The 20,918-nt window shown below is 44.1% G+C and overlaps 1 protein-coding gene across 2 annotated transcripts in view; it reads right to left on the minus strand.

Annotated features, from left to right (window-relative positions):
• The window catches only part of MCC (MCC regulator of WNT signaling pathway), a gene marked incomplete at its 5' end in the record, with an annotated part of 375,431 nt that overhangs the window by 64,541 nt on the left and 289,972 nt on the right, over positions 1 to 20,918 (minus strand). For both annotated transcript variants that reach the window (XM_080920142.1, XM_080920143.1), the window contains one exon: positions 12,511 to 12,653. In XM_080920142.1, coding sequence (XP_080776268.1) covers positions 12,511 to 12,653 — 143 coding nt within the window. The remainder of the gene's footprint in view (positions 1 to 12,510; positions 12,654 to 20,918) is intronic.

Here is a 20,918-nt window from a genome sequence, read left to right on the forward strand (position 1 = left end):
ATACTGAGTTCACAAATGTGTGGTACTTCTCCGAGGACCGTGCCACCAGCCTGGAAATGTTGCCCTAAAGAACACAGGGCCACGCTGTCTCATCAGTGAAGAATGGTGGGAGAGGAACATTTAGGTGAACATACAAAGTTTGATGTACTGGTGCATCCTGGGAAGCCCAGCACTGGAGAGATAGAGAGAGGAGGTCACCCTTAGCTATGTAGTTAGTGCATTTGAGGCACTCCAGAGTTCAAGGAGACACCCCCCAAAAAAAAACCAACCAACAAACAAATATATTAGAAATAGCGTGTTTCTCTCTGCTCTGAAAGGACAGCTATAAATGTTTTCTTTGGTCTTAGGAAGGCAAATGTATACCTGCTAGATGATGACCCCCCTACCCCCATTTATTTATACTGTTATTCATATTCCCCTAATTCTCTACTGACATGTCACTGTCCTCTGCCACTGTGCTCTATTTGGAGACTCACGAAATACAAGGTGGTCAGGCTAGCATGAACAGATGTGGGGTGTGGTGTGGGGAGGGGTATGAGACATTGTGACCAAGCACCCACCCGAACCATCACCCATTTATCAGTACTGCTCCAGACAGGGAAGATAGGAACAGGTTGCATATATTTCTACATATTCACTTGTAATAATCAGAAACTTCTTCATCTGACTCAATCCAGCCCCAGCCAGAAACTGGACATTCAATACCAAAGGCTGTGGTAGTGGCAGTCTGCATGAAAAGGCAGTAATTGCAACATCAAGGTGTTCCAGACAGAACAGTGGGTCTTTTGGGGAGGTGGCATTCACCATTAACCAGAACAGAGCCAGCACCCCTCACACCATAGTGAGGTCCCTCTCCCTGATCACACATATCTTTACACCCTCACCAGACCAGATGCAATCCCCCCATCACCAGATGTGAGGCCTCTCACGGGAAATGTCTTGGCTTGACTTTTACTCACTCACCCAAGTTACATGGGGTTGGCAGGAGAGCAGGAAACATGGCAGAAGCTCTCTATGGCCAGGGTTATGTTACCAGCCACAGCAACCCAGAGTAGGGCTCTCCCGGCATACAGTCACAAGTCTTCGCACTGCCTTCCTTGTCACAGCCATTAGAAGAGTCAGCAGAGGGCAAGTGAATGATATTCATGCTGAAAGGACTTTGAGAGACGAAGGGATATGGATGCTAGTTCTGGGACTAGACTGAATGAACCTTAATAACATCATGTTGCATGACATGAACCCAGAACAAATACTTCTGTGAACTGTTTAGAAGAAAATGCATAGAGACAGAGAACAGAGGAGAGGCTGGGAAGGCTACAGCAGGCAGTTACTGTCTGTGTAGAGTTTAGGGAATAAACAGGATAGTAGTGATAACTGGATAATTATGGATGCACTTAAAACCCCGCACTGTTTACTTAAAGATGTTTGCCATGTTGTATAGCATGATCGTGTGTGTGTGTGTGTGTGTGTGTGTGTGTGTGTGTGTGTGTGTATAAAATCATATTTCAATGCATAAAACAGGAACACAAAAGCTAACAAGCATGCAAAAAGTAGAAAGTACCTCCATGTTTGGTTCTGAAGGAAGCTGAGGGGCTGTTCATTAATAAGTGTATGGGGTGGGGTGGAGGAACTCAGGATAAAGATGTAGAAAACCTCAGCAACTGCTGAGAGTTACATGCTTGTTCACGCACCCCAGCGGACACTCAGGGACCCCCTCCACGGAGGGGCCTTGGGCAATGCAATGCTTTGTGTAGACAAGGTGAGGTGAGACAGGAGGCTCTCTGTGTCCAATATATGTTCTTTATTGTGGCTTATTTACATCATCCCTCAAAAGAAAACCACTAGTGGCTTTTGACAAGCAGCTGCCAATGGCAGAGGCCCAGAACCAGTGGGACCAGGGAAGACGGCTTTGGAAGCAAATCCAGAACAGCACAGCTGCAGGGCTGGTTTTGTCTATTTAGCGCTGAGCTTTCTGACTGCCAGAGAAAAAGTGAATTATCTCCTGTCAGAAGGGAGGAAGCATTCCAGCTTCATAAGGGAGACAATGTGTGTTTTGGAAACGGGTCTGCAAGAGCTTAGGTACAGGGACTTCACATGCATTGGGAGGTTGTGAGACTCTGTCTCTTCGCCCAGTGTCTCGGAGTCTGCAGATCTCTCGGGTTCCTCTCGTGTTAACCTTCAATGAAGAGAGTTCTTGGGAGTGCTAAGCTCAGATAATCTAAATCTTTGGTCCTCTGATATTTCATATGGAAGAATAAACAGAACAGATTCCTCCTTCCAGTAAAGGGTGAAAAACCAAAGATGTTCAAAGATGTGTCTGTGAACCTGCCAAGCCTCAGTGTCTGCAGCATTTTTTTTTTTTAAATTTAGAAGTGGGTTTGATGCATTGTTACCATTAAAAGTTCATTACAATTTATACTTTTATTTATACAATGTATTCTTGGACTGTAAGTGCCAGATTCAGGTCTTCAGGCCTGTCAGTAGCTGGCCCCGCAGGCAGACATGATGTGGCCATGGTTCACCGAGGCTATGTGTGAGGCTAGCTGCTGCCCACTTCTGCTGGGGACTGAAGCTCCTACACTTTGCTCTCTTCTCTAAATGTAACTTAAGGCAGAAAGACTTCTGGTAGCAAATGGAGACTAGACAGTCTGGTTCTACTTTCCTGTGGATTTAGGGCAGTAGGTCTCAACCTCGGCTTCCTGACCCCCTTCAGGGGTGGAATTACCCTTTCACTGGGGTTGCCTAATACCACCAGAAAACACTGATATTTACAATGCTATTCACAACAGTAGCGACAATACAGTTACCAACGTAGCAACAAAAATAACTTTACAGTGGGAGTCACCACAGCATGAGAACCTATATTAAAGGATTAGAAAGGTTGAGAATCACTGATTTAAAGATTTAGATTGTTCTGCCACCGTTTAAAGAAAGGGCCATGTAGTTTAGAGATCTGACAATCATCTGACCATCACTAGCATGCTAGCCTGGTTAAATACTTCCTGCTGTGTGAATAGATCTTTATTCTTTCTCTCTCAGAACCAAGTATGTTGTATCCAGAATTGACAGTAAACCTAAGGACAGAATTGGCTCATTTTCATCAAGGTGTTAAAAAAGATGCTGTTGCTTATTAAACCACTGGGAAAACAGTATCTACATAAATGGATTCAATGTCAAAAACACATTCCTTGTCTTTCTAATTCTGAGTAGTTTTGTCTTTTCCTATATGAATCCATATTCCAGATAAAGAGTGAACCTGTTTCTGAGGTTCTGCCTTTGCCTCACAGTAAGTGTTCAGGTATTAGTCTAGTTTCTTTTCTTATGGGTCAAGTAATAAAGCTTTTCCCTGACATTCATTTTTTAGGAGGTGTCTGGTAGAGAGTTCCCATAATTTCCAGTAAGGGCTGCCCTGGGAGTGGAGGCAGCTTTCACTCAACCAAGTGTTCCTAGACATTCAGAGTGCCGAGCACGGAGTAGGTGGCTGCTGAACAGAAGATGGATTCAAAGTGTAAAGTAAATAAAGACCTGTTTGAGGTCAAGTTTCAATGGGATCTTGTTTTTATTTGCTCGCCAAGTATCACCAGATGTAAGACCCATCAAGGGACCTATTCCAAGTGGGAAAGGAAAATCTCCAATGAGGATCAGTGAGGTAAGAGATGACCATTAGGTAGGATAAGAAACAGAAGTGGGTGAATGTGGGGACCCCTTCCGAGAATGTTGCCAATGCCTCTCTGCTGCCTGGTGTAAAGCAATTTAAGTGTATGCAATGGGGCTGGAAATACCATGGAAGGACGCTTGCTCACAAAACAAAACAGAGTTTAAAAAGGTAAGAAAGAAAAAAACACCCTGCAGATTCTCTGAGTATCGGTATGAAATGCTTGTGAAGAGGTCTGATGTTTTATTTGGGGGATGTAACATTTCCGATGTTCCCACAGGTCCAAGGCTGATGTTTTATTCCTATCATTTCACAGACAAAAAAAAAAAAATACAATGTAAAAATGACAGAATAGAATCCAAGTCTGGATGGCAAGAAGAAGTGTCCACAGACACCTGCTTAAGCCACATACTGCCTGTGTCCTACTAACAACAAGCTCCAAAATATCTACACACCAGGAACAATAGAGATGACACTAGGGTGTCCTTGGGACTTCAGAAAGACCATAAGGACATACCATCAAAAACAAAAACCAAAAAGAGAACTTCTAATCTAACTGACTAGAATCAACGACCCCTCAGAATTAGATGGCATTGCACTGGTTTACAAAACTCCAGCAGCTTGTTCTAAAGAAAAGTAGGCATGATGAGAGGCACTCTCAGAAAACATAGCATGCTAGCCTGGGTTGGAACTGAATTAAACAAAATAACAACAGGCCTTCACGTGACAGCTGGAATATCTGAACTCAGACTATACGTCCCTCAGTGGTAAATATAGACTAACCATTCATGGGCATTCCTTTGACCATTGGGTTTGATTGAAGTCTCTCAAAATAAAATGTTGGGGATGGGGATGAGTTACAGCAGCATCCTAACCAAGAGGGCTGAAACCATGCATCTCCTTGAAGGTCTGGATTGAACACAGACACCACTATAAAGATCCCCTTTCCAGTATAGGGAAAGTCCCTGCCAAGTGTCCCTGCCACAGGCACATCAGGCTGGGGGTCCTGAGGACAGCAAGCTACCCCCACCCCTGCCAGGTCTTGCTTCTGTGTTTGTTTCTCCTCTTGGTGAAAAGGAGGCTACGTGTTCACTGTTTCAGCAACGATTCACCAGCCTGAGGCTTGCTTTTATATTTGCTGTAGTCACGTTAGCTTCTGTGAGACAGCAAATGTGGTGTAAATATGAAAGCATTCGGATCCTCAAGCATCAGTCATATGATGCCCCCCGCCCTGTAGTGGGTCAGCCCAGCTGCCCTAGGTGTCCCTTTTGGGTCCCACCTCTGTCACAGGTCATGTACATCCTCAACCTCTGACACAAAAGCACTGGCAATGCCTCCTACAAAGCATTAAAAAAAATGGCCCCACTTTCATATTTCACCATATCATGTAAATGCCAATCACCTGAATAGTGTAGCTGGAAAGCAAGGTACCCCCAGACCCCCAGCACTGCAGAAGCTGGAGAAACCTTTGAGGTAGGGGGTGAAGTATTGGCAACCTGAAACATAGGTCTTTGGAACTGCCTTCTGGACCTCTAAGAAGTAACTCTGAAGACTAGAAAGCATCATCTAAGAAGAACTCCAGCCCTTTGCTTTGCTTGCAAAGTCCTCTGCCATGGTCACAGGCCCCTGTGCTGATCTACAATCACCCCCATTACTCCCATGCTGAGATGGTTTGAGGGTCCTTTCTCAGTGCTGATCACCATGGCAGCTTCAGAGCCTTGTTCAAAGGGTGCGTGTGTGCGTGTGTGTGTGTGTGTGTGTGTGTGTGTGTGTGTGTGTGTGTGTGTGTTTATGCAGACATATATTCTAGCACCCAAGCATCAGCAATATAAAGTGCTTTCTTGGAACACTCACACACCCCTCTATGGCTGCAGGAGCAGGGATACTAACTAGCAAGGGTCTGGATTTTGTTTCCAGGATAGACTAAACAGGCTTTCAGAGCCTGGTCTGGATTTAAAGCAAAATATGTCATGAATTTTAACCAAGGAAAACACAAATCAACCTTAGGAGATGTGGTCTGTTTAGAAACCAAAGAAGGTTTATTACAAGAAAATAGGAATCCATAAACCCCTACAGCAGCGGGATCTTGTCCTGAGTAAACTTTGGAGATCAGTCCCTGCTTCATTCACACCCAACTCTCTTCAGGAGGATGAAAATTTACTGACCAACAGTAGCATGTAAGACAAAGAGTTCACGGAAACAGAGTGATAGACATTTCTGTTTTGAGTGTCCTTACCATACAGAAAAGTCTAGAAAGATTGCTGGTGGCCATTTCAGTTAATTAGCCCTGCTAATGTTTATACAAACTTCTAGGTTTTATCTTGTTTCCGTAGTATGTATTTGAGTGTCTTGCTTTTCATGTACATCTATGTACCACAGTTCTTGTGTGGTACCCACTAAAGTGAGAAGAAGGTATTGGACCCCCTGGAAATGGAGTTAAAGATAGTTATGAGCCACAGAGGTGGTGAGGCTTAAGCTGTGGCCTTCTGCAAGAACAAAAAGTGCTCTTAGCTGCAGGGACAACTCTTCAGTGCCTTACACACAGTTCTTAATTTACCAGGTTCTGGTCTCTAAGGAAAATGTCACCTTGGTAAGGCTTCCAGGTGAATCCATGTCCAAAGTCATGTTTTGGACTTGAACCTCAGGGTGGCCTCTTGGGAGACATTTAGTCCCCAAATAAACTGAAGAGAAAATGATGTTGCAGGCAACACTCAGCCTTGTTACATCAACTACTCAGACTGAAATTTCAGTCTGGTCTAGCACTGCTGCCCTGGAGTTGGCTTCTCCAGGTTTCCCATGCCGGCTACAGATGATCTGACTCTTCAGTGCTGAGGAAAAAGAAGCAACCTAGCCACCCCAGGGAGCGAAGTTTCCCAGAGCTGCCTGATGGTTGTTAAGGCTGCTTTTGGAATAGTCCCTGTGCTGGATCCTCCTCCTTGACACTTTCAAACTTTTTTCTTTCTCTCAAGCCATTAGACTTCATCAGCCAGTAAGCCAGGAAAATCTGATTTTCACATTCAACATATTTCATGGTTGCAGCCATGCCAAAAAGCCAGGTTTCATGTGTAAATTCCTCCTTGGCTGTCCTCCAAAATGACTCCTACTGACAGAAACTACCACCAACCACAACGGCAAGCAAGGTTTCCTGCGTGAACACCGCTGAATTCCAGCAAAGTACGCATCTCTCACTGACTCAAAAGAGCTCTCCAAACACTAACCCAGAACCTCTCTAAGTTACGCAAGACTGATCCGATTAGAGTCATTGTTTTATAAGCCATGGCTCCAGCAAGGTTTAGTTAGGAACTCCATTACTGAAGCCAGGAAAAGAGCCTGAAGGATGGTACACTACACACACTCTGACATGTGTGATTCAGTAAGCACACACTCACTCATGTGTGTACACACATGCACAAGTGCCCAGATACACACACACATGCGCGCACGCATGCGCGTGCACACACACACACACACACACACACACACACACACACTCACACACACACACGTGTATTCCTTCCTGTTGCCATGCTGCTATGATCTGGCTGGCGTGTGTTGCTTTCCATCCTGAGATCAACAAAATTGCATTCAATTCCAAATGTGCCACCGTCAGGCCAGATGCTGATGGTCACGCAGCTGCTCCCATAATTCCCCATCAGCACTGAGACCTCAAAGGATATCAGGAAGCTGCGACAACAACTGCAGGCATGCTGCACTGGTCAAAGAGGCACTCAGGAGCAGCCATCTACACATACGGCAACAAAACCACCTCCTCTTAGCTTGGACAAGGGGCTTGCCTTCCTTAAGCTTTTCTATCCTCCTAAGACTCCAGAGCCTTCTTCCAAGCTGAGTGCCAATCACAAGGATGATTGGGTCCTTGGATGAACTACCCAACACGGAGAGTACCCAAGGCTGCTCCGTCCACCTGTAAATTCCAATGATTACTAAACATTACAAAAATATATATTCTAAACACGCCTCCTGCCTCTTCTCTTTAGTCATCTTTACTTCCCAGAACGACTGTGACAAGGCTTGAAAAGAAGTAATAGAATTCACTTTCAAATGCACTGCGCTGAGGAATTTTCTCCTTCACTCGATGGCTGGGGTTATCAGTCTCGGTTGCTTGTTTAGCGCTCATCCTAGGACAGTGCTCAGGAGTCATGGGCCAGAGCGGGCAGCAAGGATACAGCAGGTGGTGGTTGCAAAGGAAAGAAAGGGAGTCCTGATGAAGTAAACAGACGACCGACTGCTGTTGTCTCGGTAAACCAGCAGAAACACCACGGCAAAGTGCACCTAAAATCTAGCTTGAGAAAACCTCTGGGTTCCTAATGCAGGCTCACAAATATAGCAACTGTAATGAAATGGATGCTTTCTAACGATTTCCTATAATGGTGTTTATATATGGAAGCTTTTTACCCTATTGGAGCAGTTTAATTGGAAAATGGCAAAGGAAGAAGAGGCAGGCAGCCAGTTCCAATCAACAAACATGCCGACTATACTCTGTGCCGCAGCAGTTTAACAAGCTTTGCCAAGTTGTCCCGTGAGTGGCTGCCTTCTTTGAGGACTCAACAGACTCCTCCTCAACCTCACCATTTCCCATTTAATCCTCAAGGATCCCTTCAGCCATGGCTTCTGGGAAGTTTCCTCCTGAGCCCCACCTTGCAGGTCCTTACCCACTGTGAGTCTTTTCTACCAAACTATACGCATCCCCCAAAGACTGTGGCAAGGACACCATGGCATCCATTGCTGCTCAGACACTTGCTCTGTCCTTGAGTTCCATTAGATCGGCATACAAGGTCATCCAAAATCCCCGCCCTACGTGTGCACTCTATGTATGAGACAACAACTGGTAATGTGCAAGGAAATAAAAGCAAACGCAGCCTCTCCACAGACACCGTGTTCGAGGAAGGACCACGAGACAGGATGCCACTGACTGGAGAAGGAAACCACAATGAAGGGGAAAGCTACATGTGCCTTGTAGCAAGAGGCACCCATTCCCTACAGAAGAGGTCGCTCGAACTCATCCGGGAGGGCAGAATCTCCTCAGGTTGGAGAGACAGTAAGAGAGGGGGAGTGTGATCAGAGCCAGAGGAACAAGAGGAGGAAAGAAGGAGGGCTAGGTAGCAAGTGCTCCAGGCTTCATGGGCCCTCAGGTGAGGAGTCAGGATGTCAGCCCAGGTTTAAGAGATTTGAATGCAGGAGTGCAGCTATCTGATGGCAGACTGTGTGCCTTTCAACCCTGGTACCTAATGCAGCATGCAGTGAGTTTGCAGCCTCATAACCTTACACAGTACACAGTGAGTTTGCAGCCCCAGTACCTAATGCAGCACCCCATGACTTTGGAAGACAGATGGCTAAAGGCCCCCCTGAGAAAGTAAGAAATGTATGCTGACACAAGGCAGAGGCCACACCCCTGCAAGGGTCAGTACTTCCAGAAAAGATGCTACCAGTACAATCAACATACATTTCCAAGTGAAGTACAGGGTGGAAGAAAACATCCGAGATAAATGAGGAGGGGCAGTGGAGAAGGCTCACCCTGCAGACAGACAGCTGTGAGCCCCTGCCTTGGGGAATCAGTGGGACAGATGCTCTGTCATGTCAGGAGCTCTGAGACGTCTCCCAGGAGAGAAGCCCATTCGAGTGGGTTTGTGCCTGCATTTCCCAAACTTAATTATGTGACTTTGTCAGACTGTGGGTCACCTATTAATTTCATCAAATACAATCTGAGAGAAACAAATGTAGGGGTCAGTGCAGGCCCGGGCCTCTGCAGTGACAGGGGCACTGAGACTGTTGGCTGTTTGAACTCGTTTGGCTGCCCATGGCTGCATGTTGGAGTCTGGGATAAGAGGTGGCTGAGTCTAGACAATCGCAATGCTGACATGAACTTAGCGTGTGAGACTTTTGCCTAAGGGTTGGCTGGTGGCAGATGGTTGTGTGTGTTAGAACATTTAGTCTCGACCTTGGGTTCAGAAGTATTTGAGGGAGACAGCCTGGGCATAAAGCAAAGCGACCTGAGCCCACACCCGACACTTTATCTTCCAGCTACTAAGTCTGGAGGCTTTTCACTCTTTTTTCTTTTTAAAATCAACTAACAACTTCAATTACTTAATAATAGAAACAATTTTGCCATTCCAGACACAATTTCAGGGGAGAAAAAAAAATCTGCCCTATGAAAATAAAACTTAAACTCATCAACATTATAAATATAGCTTTTAACTTTTGATTCAAAATGCTTCCCTGCATTTAACACCGCTCCTGTACCATCACATTCTGAAGAGAAAACAGCATGGCAGCAAAGGTGAGCTTCCTCGGGATCTGAACAACGGGTTAAGAAAGAAAGATCGTTGGCCTCTGGAGCCTTTTCCTTCCTTTGTGCTCTAAACCCTGCTGCTGTAGTAACCAGTGTCTGAGAGACAACAGCAGTCTCCAGGAACCTGTGCGTGGCTTGAGCTGCTCTCACTTAGAATGCAACTCTCAATGGCTGATGGGGCTAAATCCATCCTATTTGACTTCTCAGCATTTCAGACGGCTGAGTACTTACTGCCTCATCACAGCATCTTCACACCAAGATACTCCTCACAGACAGGCCCATAGCCAGTCATATTCATTCATTCATTCATTCATTCATTCATTCATTCACTCCAATAGGATCTTTTAACACATGTCGCAAGCCAGGCCCTAAGACTAGGAGGTGAAACAAGTACCATACAGTGGCCTTAAGTTTAGCCATGCATGTAATAGCCTGATCTAGAATGTCAATATACTACAAGAAGAAAAAATGAATGCATCAACAAAGTCAGCACAGGCACCCATACAAACAGCTCTGAAGTTTGCTAAGAATGTTCATTTACCCTAGAACTGAGTTGAGAGGTGGATCCTTGGGCTTCTGATGAATACTATACTAAAAGGCTCAGTTTCTAGCTGACTACATTTGTCTGCACCTCAGCTGCTGCTTCAGCCACAACCAGATGTCACCCAACGAGTATTCCGGATACTTGACATCTTAATCTTTTTTTTTTTTTTTTTAAGATTTATTTATTTTAGGTATATGAATCCACTGTAGCTGTTGCAAGACACACCAGAAGAGGGCACCAGATCCTATTACAGATGGTTGTGAGCTACCATGTGGTTGCTGGGAATTGAACTCAGGACCTCTTAACCACTAAGCCATTTCTGTGTTCTTAAAAATCTCTAATCCAGATATCTCAAGACACCTTGAACCCATGGCCTCCAAAAGATAGCCAACCTCTACCTGTCACTTCATTCTATGCAAAACAGAAAGTAAATTACTTCCTCTCACCATATTCCCAAGGCCTCTCCACCCGTGCACTGTGTACATGAATTTTACGGACACCCACAGTCATATTCTGCTTTTATACTTCTTCCTGTGCTTAAGCAAATTTCACCCAATTCACAACTTTTCTATACCCATCTCTTTCCTTCTTCTTCTACATTTCAACTGCCACTATACTATTTTTTATAGCAATATTCCCTACCTAGATTTTTTTAATGGTTTTCTGACAAGCTTCCCCAACACACTCTTGATCTCTGGATTTACTTTCCATTCTGTGGAGCTATTTACAATGCTGATGACCACCTCATGCCTCCCCCCACCGCTAAATCCTTTAGCAACTTCTGATAGGTCTCTTGGGCAAAGACTCCAACACCTTCTACAAGACTCCAAGTGTGCTGACTCCTACCTATCTCTGCAGCCTTCATCTTCTCGTAACAATGGTTCTCTACCTTCCTGACTTTATTCTCCATCCTCAGCTCCTTTACCTGCTTAATTGCCAGAGAGTCTCCCAGTCTTAGTTTACAAGCTACTTTCTGAATCAAGACTCCCTAGGACCTGGGACTGATTAAATTCATTTGATAGTTTCATGGTACCATGATTTATGATGTCATAGTGCTTATATGGGTGTACAATTAAACATATGTGTAATAGTTGATTAAAATATTGCTTTCCAACTCATGAAAACTCAATATACTTCTCATCCTTCTCCTTTCTCGTCTGCCCCCCCCCCCCACTACTTATGAACATCTATCTCCAAAGACATGGGAAGTTTCACTCTTTGGTCTTCATGCCTATTCAATCACAGAGATCACTTAGGCTCAGACAATTTCAAATACTCAGCCTCAGTCTGTCTAAAGACTCCAACATGTCTTCCTAGGCAGACCAGTGATTTATGACACATCAACTCCAACTCTCATGCTACTTGACAATAAACAAATTTTATAAAGCAACGCTGTTGCTCTACTGCTTTCCTACCTGCTTTTCTTTGCAAAAGACTTTATAAGCTAATTCCCAAACCCAATGATAGGCCATGCCTGCAGCTGAAAACACTGCATCAGGTATCTCCAACTTGGCTGTTTCACTACTAGTTCAATGGTTCCTCAATTTGTTTCCCAAACAAATTTCTTACCAAGGAATACAAGCACCCTCTTAGTCACTTGTATCAACATGGTGAAGAGATTTGGATCCCTCCTTCTGAGCTAAAAACTTTCTTGGCTTCTTCTACTGCAAAGCTCTGCCACCCGTTCAATCCCTTCCCTTCCCACCACGGTAGCTCTGAGGAACTACAACTAGGAATACTGCAACAGTCTTTAACACATCTTCCTGCTTCTACAATGTTCAAGCAGAGGCGATGCATGTTTAAATCATATTCCCATCAAAGAAGAATGCTAACTCAGCTCTCTGGCTCATTGTGGCCAATGAGGTGGTGAACCCAGAATATTCATCCACTTGGCAAACTTCTTGGATATTTAAATCTCAATTTGGGCCTGTCTTGCATTTCTGAGGTTACTCTGACAACTGAGAAACTAAACTCCTGCTTAGCAGGAGGCCTGGGAAGACTCACCCATGTCAGCAGTGACCATAGTAGACTGGTTCTCGGGGATGGACACAGAAGTCTGGTCTTGGTCCACACTTCTGGAGTCTTCGTTGACCTCTTGTTGACTCTGGCTGAGCTCTGACCGAAGTTCTGAGTACTCATCTTCCTCCCTGCAAAAAAGGAGAGACACCCACTACTGAGTGAAACTGCAGTCAGCCACCTTTGATGGAGGATGCACAGAGAGTATAAGGAACAAGCAAAGATGTTCAAAAGGAAACAGTTTTCTATTCCAGGCTTCGGGCACTAGGATCCCTTTCAGGCTGCACAGATGGTTATATCTAAGATGATGGAGTGTGCAAAACTTCAGTGTTTCTTGTGAATCCACAGTTATGTACCAAACAAAATTTATGCAGCAGTCTATGAGAAATGTTTTTCTTCAAAGATTTTCTGGAAATGCTAGAGCTCTTTATCTTATCCTTCCTCAAATTAACAGAAAATAAAGAACACAGTATGCTAACATTGAGGCCACAGTGAACAAAACAATGATGAATATGATAATCTCATCTGGAGGGTCCCACTGGCGCCTTCCTTCCTAGAACTTGACACAGAGAGATGAGTTGAAGCTACTGAGAAATTTCATATGTGCAGCTTAACTGGACTCTGGGTGGACAGATTGGCATTTCTAAGTGTGATGGTTTGAATAAAAATGGCCCCCGTAAACTCATAGGGAGTGACACTATTGGAGGTGTGGCCTTGTTGGAGTGGGTGTGTCACTGAGGATGGGCTTTGAGGTCTCAGATGCTCAAGTATCTCTCTGCTGCCTGCGGATTCAGATGTAGAGCTCTCAGCTACTTCTCCAGCACCATGTCTGCCTGCATGCCACCACGTTTCTTGCCGTGGTAATGGATTAAAGCTCTGAACTGCAAGCCAGTCCCAACTACATGTTTTCCTTTATATGACTTGCTGTTGTCTTGGTGTCTCTTCACAGCAATAGAAACCCTAAATAGGTCACTAAGAAATACCGCACTTAGGTTCCCCAAAAGAGAAGGGTAAGAAGGGTACATTGTAAGAGAGATTCCATCCAGCACAGTGTCCCTGATTTTCTCCTTGCATTTACAGATGGAAGGCAGCCCTGAAGCACAGCTGTATATTCCCAGGAGTTCACTCATCTTGTCTCGGCCCTTCATGGTTATTCAACCTCGGAGCTATAGTATCAGCAAACAAGACAGCTTCTAACCGGAATGTGCACCTCAAAGTGCCTGCCTCAGCGCCTCCATCTTATATTCCAGCATCATACATGCCACACACAGACAAGAAGAGGAGACTGTAATTCTCTTGGAAGCATTTATTTTGTAAGTGAACCTAAAGAGTACATCATCAGGGGAATTAATTGTGGGCATAGAAAGCTTACTAGTTTCTAGTTAGTCTGAGGGGAAGGGTATCAATGAAGAAAGCTGAAAAGAAAATATACTCACCAGCCTAAACCTCATTTTAAGACATCGGGGATCAGAGAGAGAACAGAGGGTACACAGTTTAGGTTTTGAGTAGACCAAGACAGTGAGTGGCATGGGGAAGAGGAATAAATCAAATAAACCTTAATGTCTTTCCGAAGTTCTTGGTTCTTTCAACAAAGCAATCTTCTCTTAAGGGATTTACCTGCTTCACAAATGACCCATGCTGAATAAGAGACTTTGTAGAAAGCTACTTAGAAAACTAGAAAGACCTTCAACAGTTATTTACAAAGCCTCTGGCTATACAAAATATGGATTAGAATGGAAGTGAAGGTAAAAACAAAAACAGGTTAATAAGCTATGAATGTTAATTATTTAGACATCTACGCGAGTCAACAATAATTAGGTTTAGGCGAGAAAACAATTAAAGGGTAGCCTTCTTATTAGTCACCTTTTGATCTAGAGGGTAATTGTTTGTGAACCGATACATCAGCTCTTCCTTTAGTCGGCAGTTAAAATTGGCTTGGCAGATTCCAAACTCATGGTTGCTGCCAAATCTGCTTTATATTGAATTACTCCTAGGGATAACTTTATAAAGGAGTAACTAGGGAGAGGATGTGAGAAGGGAACATAACGAGGGGGATATTCCCTCTGGGGTGAGTGGGAAGGAGAATGACATCACACTCATAATGGCGCCTGGGGCTGGAGGCTTTTCCTATCATGAAAGCAAACTGAGGATCCCATTCAAAGTATCAGAGCACCAAGATGAACACAGGAAAGGAAAGTCTGGGTAAGTGCTATCTTCCGGGAGACAAACATTTCCACAACCCTCTCTAACTTGAGATGTGCTAGGAGGGGACACAGAGGGACCATCACTCCAGGTTAGGAGACAAAATGAGCATGCGCACAAACTCAGAGCTTTGAGGAGTTGAGCAAGGTGTGTAGTAGAGCAGTTACCAAAGAGGGGCAGGAGTTTGGCTGGCAGTGTGGATCAAAAGGAGAATTTGTTATATTAGAGGAAGCAAAACAAACAAAAAACCATGGTAGCAAGTGCTTTTACCAAGCCACCTTCCTGTTCCCTATACAGTAACTCTTAGTCTTGTACCAGATTATTTCTTTGAGGTAGGACTGCCTTCCCCTCCTCCCCAAAACCATTGTTAATTCCAGTGATAAAAATATCAATAAATTCCCTAACGTGATGAGTTTAGCCAGAAAAATAGAAGTTTAGATAAACAGGTCATCCATGGGGTGGATAGTTGCTAAAATTAAATTACCAAGTCTCAAGGGTCTCTCTTTGTTGTATAAAACTCCACCTCACAGGATTCCAAATGCCTACAGCTCTGTGCACTAAGAAGCATCTGAGAAGTGCTTCAAGGGGCTTTGCAGACTTGCAATCATTAACACCTGCTTCTAGCTGTATCAAAAAATATAACCAAGTATCCTAGGGTGGTAGGTTCTAGAGTACACAAACAGCTGCATGACGACCATCAGTGTGGAAAAGTCACATGGAAGACGACTAAAGACCAGAAGAGCCGGAATTCATATTTTAAAAATAGAACATCCAAAACATGGCCAGTGCAACCTAATTCCTTAGTTTAGAACCAATGAAATAATAATCTTACATTGTGGCCTATGGACTCCATTCACCATAAAATTACTTAGTCATGAAAGGGAAAAGTTGACAAAGGTGTAGTTCCCGTGTGCTCTAGACTTGGAGCTGATGTTTCTGTGCAGGTGAGAGTGCTGAGAAATACAACGTCATAAGCTAACTTCACACACATCCATTTCTGCCGTGAGCCTGACACAAACCAGAAGATAGCCTGGATGATTGCTCATTGGCTTTCATGGCTGTCAGTCAACTACAGCTATTAAACCCACTGGACTTGAGCCAATAGGTTTTTCAGTTTTTTTAAAAAAAAATTGATCCACATTCTATCTTTCTTACAATGAAATGCAGACCTTCCCTGAAATGGCTGATATATGAAAGAAATATATTCTTTTCAGTTCTCTCAAAGATTCCATTGTGGAAATAGGTGGTAAGTTGGGGTAAAGTATGGCTTTCTGAACTTCTTCCTGTTTCCCATCGAGCAGAGAGGAAGACAGCTCATCTACGAGCCTTTGAGTGAGCAACTAAGCAAAGAAGATGTGAGTCCACAGAGTAACATTCCATTCTTATCCTAAGATCTGACATGAGAGCCACAGACAAGGACTTACTGTACTCAGCAGGGCTCCTTCCACACACACAGGAGGCCAGGGGAAGATAAATAGAATCTTTCTGGATTTTAGTGCAACGTTTAGGCTCTCAATTAAGCAGAACAACACATTTTGAGATAAAGAGGTCTTGGATACTCTTTGAGACACAGCACGTGGCTGCCTTGTGGGCTGAAAAAGAAATCAGGAAGCATAGTCAGGGTCCTGCAGCAACCCTGAAAGCCAGGCCAGTAGATGACACCACAGGAGATGGATATGTCAGAGATTGCCCTGCTCCCCAGGGAGTTGGCTCCCATAGTGGGGTTCAGTGCAGATGTAAAGATCACAGAAACAGGGAGTTAGTAGTGGGGGTGGGTGCTATCCAGGATGGAAGGTGCTGGAAAGACGCATCATATGACCCAGGACTGAGGGCAGAAGTCAGCAGGGAAGGGTAAAGTCTAGAATGCGCAGTGTTCTCAATGGTCAAAGAGGTCTCCAGTAGAAATACTGAGGGAGATTAGGCCCAGTGCTATTAACCCAAAACAAGAAAGGACATTTAGATTTTTCAGTTAAAAAGTCATCAGTGGGGAAGCATGATTAGATACACCAATACCTGCATAGAAGAGGTCAAGACAAGAGAATCACAAGCTGTGGGCAGCTATTATAGTCAGTGTGTGTGTATGTGGAGGGTGGAGTGCGGTGCTGACTAGATGAACAAACCTGTAAGTAACATCTCTTTATAGCAGAATTGCAAGATGAAAAAAGAAAATAAAATTAAAAATCCTCTCCCAATACGTCTCTCTCTCTCTCTCTCTCTCTCTCTGTGTGTGTGTGTGTGTGTGTGTGTGTGTGTGTGTGTGTGTGTGTGGTGTGTGTGTGTGTGTGTGTGTGTGTGTGTGTGTGTGTGTAGTTATGTAGTTATATAGCTAGATGTTATCTCAAAAACAAAAATAAAAAATGGGCTGGCACAGGAGGCCATGTACGTAGCATGTGTGGGGCTCTGGGGTCTATCTGCAGCATTGCAAAAGAGAGGGAGGAAAGGGGGTAAGAGAAGGAAGGCAAGGGAGGAGCTTGGGGAGAAAGACAGAGAAATCATTAGCATCTTATGCTGCTCCAGCTGCCAAAACAGAATACTGCAGACTGGGTGGCTTAAACAACAGAAATGTGGCTTCTCGTGTTCCTGAAGGCTGGAAAGCCTAAACTCATTGGCAGCATGGTCATTTTTCTGGATGGGTCCTCTGTCTGGCTTGCAGATGGCCTGCCTTCTCATTCTCTCATCACATGCGTGGGAGGGGGCCAGCTCTCTGGTGTCTCTTTTTAGGAATGCGGGATCCCACCATGACAGCCCTACCTTCATGACTTCATCTGACCCAAATCACCTCGGAAAAGCTCATCTACACACATCACACCCTGGTGATCAGCAGATGGCAGGAGGCAACTCTCAGTCCACGGAAAAGGGGTTTGGGGGAAAACTGCTGGGGCAAGAAGCCAGACAGCAACAAGCTCCGAGCTTTGCCAAGAAAGGAGAGAACAGAGATGAGCTGAGGGGGTTAGCAGAGAAAGGCTGTTGTGACAAGAGTTGCTCATGGGAATGAAATGATCTCATGTTCAGTTTGCTTAGACATCATTCTTTTTTTCTTCTGGGATCCAAAGTGCTCTATGGTCATATTCTTTTCATATTTTCTATCCCATTATATAATCTCCCCAAGTCAAACTAAACATCTTTTGAAAGGCAGTCACAATACACAGAGAAGTGAAAAAGCACATATTACAAAACCATGTGTGCAGTGTGCTGTGTTACCCACTATGTTTAACAGCTTTAAAAGAAAACATTTCAGAAGGACATATATACAAAATGTTCAGGGTTTGCCTCTAGGAGATGGGACTTAGGATGAATCAGCAGGGATCAGTTAGGAAAACAAACTGTTCTAGAAGATTCAAGCAGACAGCACTGCATGCAGGCAGGTCTGTGCTTGCAATGCTGGTGGGAGAATGGGGAGAAGATGGAGGTGAGTGGGTGGCGGCCACCAGGAGCTGTCAGCCTTGTCGCCCCAGCTCTGTTCTCCCTGTTGCTTTCACTATATATCTGTTCAGAACTTTGTGTCTGGCCAATCAAGGCAGATCTTTGCAGCTCCATATCTGCCGCCACTATCATGGCCAAGCGGGGATGGTTAATGTCACTACTCCTTCCCAGATCCATGTGGGCATACTTCATCACCAGACTGAAAGCAATCCAGGACATACCTGAGAAAGGGGTCTGGGAAGTAGTCCCAGGGCCCAGAATTCCTTTGATTTGGGGGAAATAGAAAAAGAACAGGGAATGATATTTGGACCAGAAGACAGCCATTGTAGTCTACACTTGATGACCGCTTAGTTACCATCAAATAAACCCTTTGGATCAGTTAAATTTCTCAACCACAACAGCAGTAGCATCATCAGCCTTCTGTAATTGTCCCTCTGGTCAATGGAATGAGTTCAGCCACTCCTCAAAACAGGAGAACCACTTCATATCAGCCTCCTCCAGCCAATGGCAGACCTGACTAGACACTGAAACCTAGCCACCAAGGGAAAAGTTCCACTATATACAAGTAGCAGAAAACCAAGAGGAGATACAAAATACATACATACAAAACCAGAAAACTATGTCTACTTCACCCCGTTTCTACAACTGGTCACGAGGCTAGATCTGATATTGTTGACACCTCCTTTTGTTTCCTTCTAGAAAATGTGCTTCTTTTGACTTGGCCAGTACCTCACTTTAGTTATAATTAGTTCTTTCATTCTTACTTTTTAAAAGATTTACTTATTTTATGTGTAAGACTATTTCCCCTTCATGTATGTACACATACCATATGGTATATGCCCGGTGCCCGTGGAGGTCATGACAAGATATTTGATCCCCAAACCTAAAGGTGCCATGAGTCACTATATAGGTTCTGAGAATTAAATTCATATGCTCCATTAAAGCAGCAAATTTTCTTAACCACCAAGCCCAGAATTAGTGTTTTCCCTAATAAAGTATTTCAAAATCTTTATTCTTCAAAGGCCTGCCCCTGTATTGGCTTGCTCTAATCTATTAACTTGAACTGTTAACAATTTCTAGCCAGTAGCCTATCAACTTCCAGGTTTCAAATACAGTCCGAACTACCCTACTGTGTCCCCCTCACCTGCCAATACAATAACTACTTTTTTTCCTTTTGTACTTCAATGGCATTCTAAGAAACATCAAATGCTAACCTTTTCTGTCAAATACTATAAAACCTAATTAGGACAAGGAATTTAATTCTTTTTATTTCTCTCACCTTGCTAAGACTTTTATGCAAATCTTTTTATTCCTTCCCTTATAGAACTTCATATAAATGCTTTGATACCCCCCACCCAATCAAACTGTTATTTAACTACCACTTTGTCACTTCCTTCATCTCCTTTGCCATGAATCTTGCAAAACTAACCAATGTTAAAAGAGTACGGGGTCAGATCTCAGACAATGGGGGAAAGACAGTCAGTGCGCATGTGCTTGCCCACATAGTTTGGTTTCTGATGTACCTTTTTCAAAGCAAGTGCCTCACTGAGCTACCTCTGCTTAGTTCTCACGTTTCTTCGTGAGACACCAACACCAAGCTTATTCTTCGGTTCTAAGAGCGTGGATACTACAAAGAGCCGTGTGGTTAACTGGAACCGCTATCATATCTCCTGTACATGTATGTTCCCTCTAGGCTTGTCAGCCAGGAGAGCTCGATATTGCAAGGATGAAAAGCAGACATTTTCGGTGTAGGTTCCTGGGTGCGTAACTAAAAGGAGAATTCGAAGTTGTATGAGGATGAAGACATAGACAGTCTTTCCACCACTTCTCCCTCCCCTCCCCCCTTATCCTTGGATGTCACAGAGAGGACACTGGGTTTACCTTATCTCGGGATATTGGAAAGTATAGGATAAAGCACAGCATTTAAGATCACTGGCTATTCTTCCAGAGGTCCTGAGTTTGATATCCAGCAACCATGTCTTGGCTTACAACCATCTATACTGGGATCTAATACCCTCTTCTGGCATGCAGATTATACAGTTATAGCACAAATATACATAAAATAAAATAAATAAATCTTGAAAAAGAAGAAAGAAAAGAATAGCATTAGCTTCAGAGGCACCTGACTAATGTGACAATCAGCCCTCTACACCTAGGGCATGTCAAGGCAGTTAAGAATTCATCCACTGTAGGTTGTTCCGAGGTTGCAACAAGCATATCAGGAGTAGAGGACAAATACAGTTCTCCGAGTGCTAGAGGCTGGGGCCCTGCCTTAGCCTCTGGAGTTCAGAGGCCAGGAACAACCCAGTCTCACAGGTCTACAGAACACATCTTACAGCCAGGCAGGGAATCCCCTCGAGGAGAAGCTAGCTCATTTGCAAAATGGAAACAGGTAGACCGTAACATGGCATCTGCACAGATGTGATTGTTTTGAAATTGGAGGCATTGACAGGTCAAGCAGCTCACAGTTTCCAAGTGAGGCAGTCTGGCTATTCTGTCCAACTTAAACATCCTGCAATGGAGTTGTGCCCCTGGCAGGTGCTGCATTTACCTCACACTGGCCACACCCACTCACTGGCACCTTCTCCAGTTTTTAAACGTGAAACCCATTTTTAGTGAAAATCGCCAATTTGCCAAGCGTACTGTTGGGCTTTTTTGAAATCTACTATAATCATCTCTTTGGGCTAAAATCTTCTCTTTGCTCATGCATTTCTAACCCACAATCATTTCGTAGACCAGGATACGATTTTAAAACCTTAACGTTCTAAATT

The sequence above is a fragment of the Micromys minutus genome, assembly GCF_963924665.1.
Source record: "Micromys minutus genome assembly, chromosome: 8".
Classification (NCBI taxonomy): Eukaryota; Metazoa; Chordata; class Mammalia; order Rodentia; family Muridae; genus Micromys; species Micromys minutus.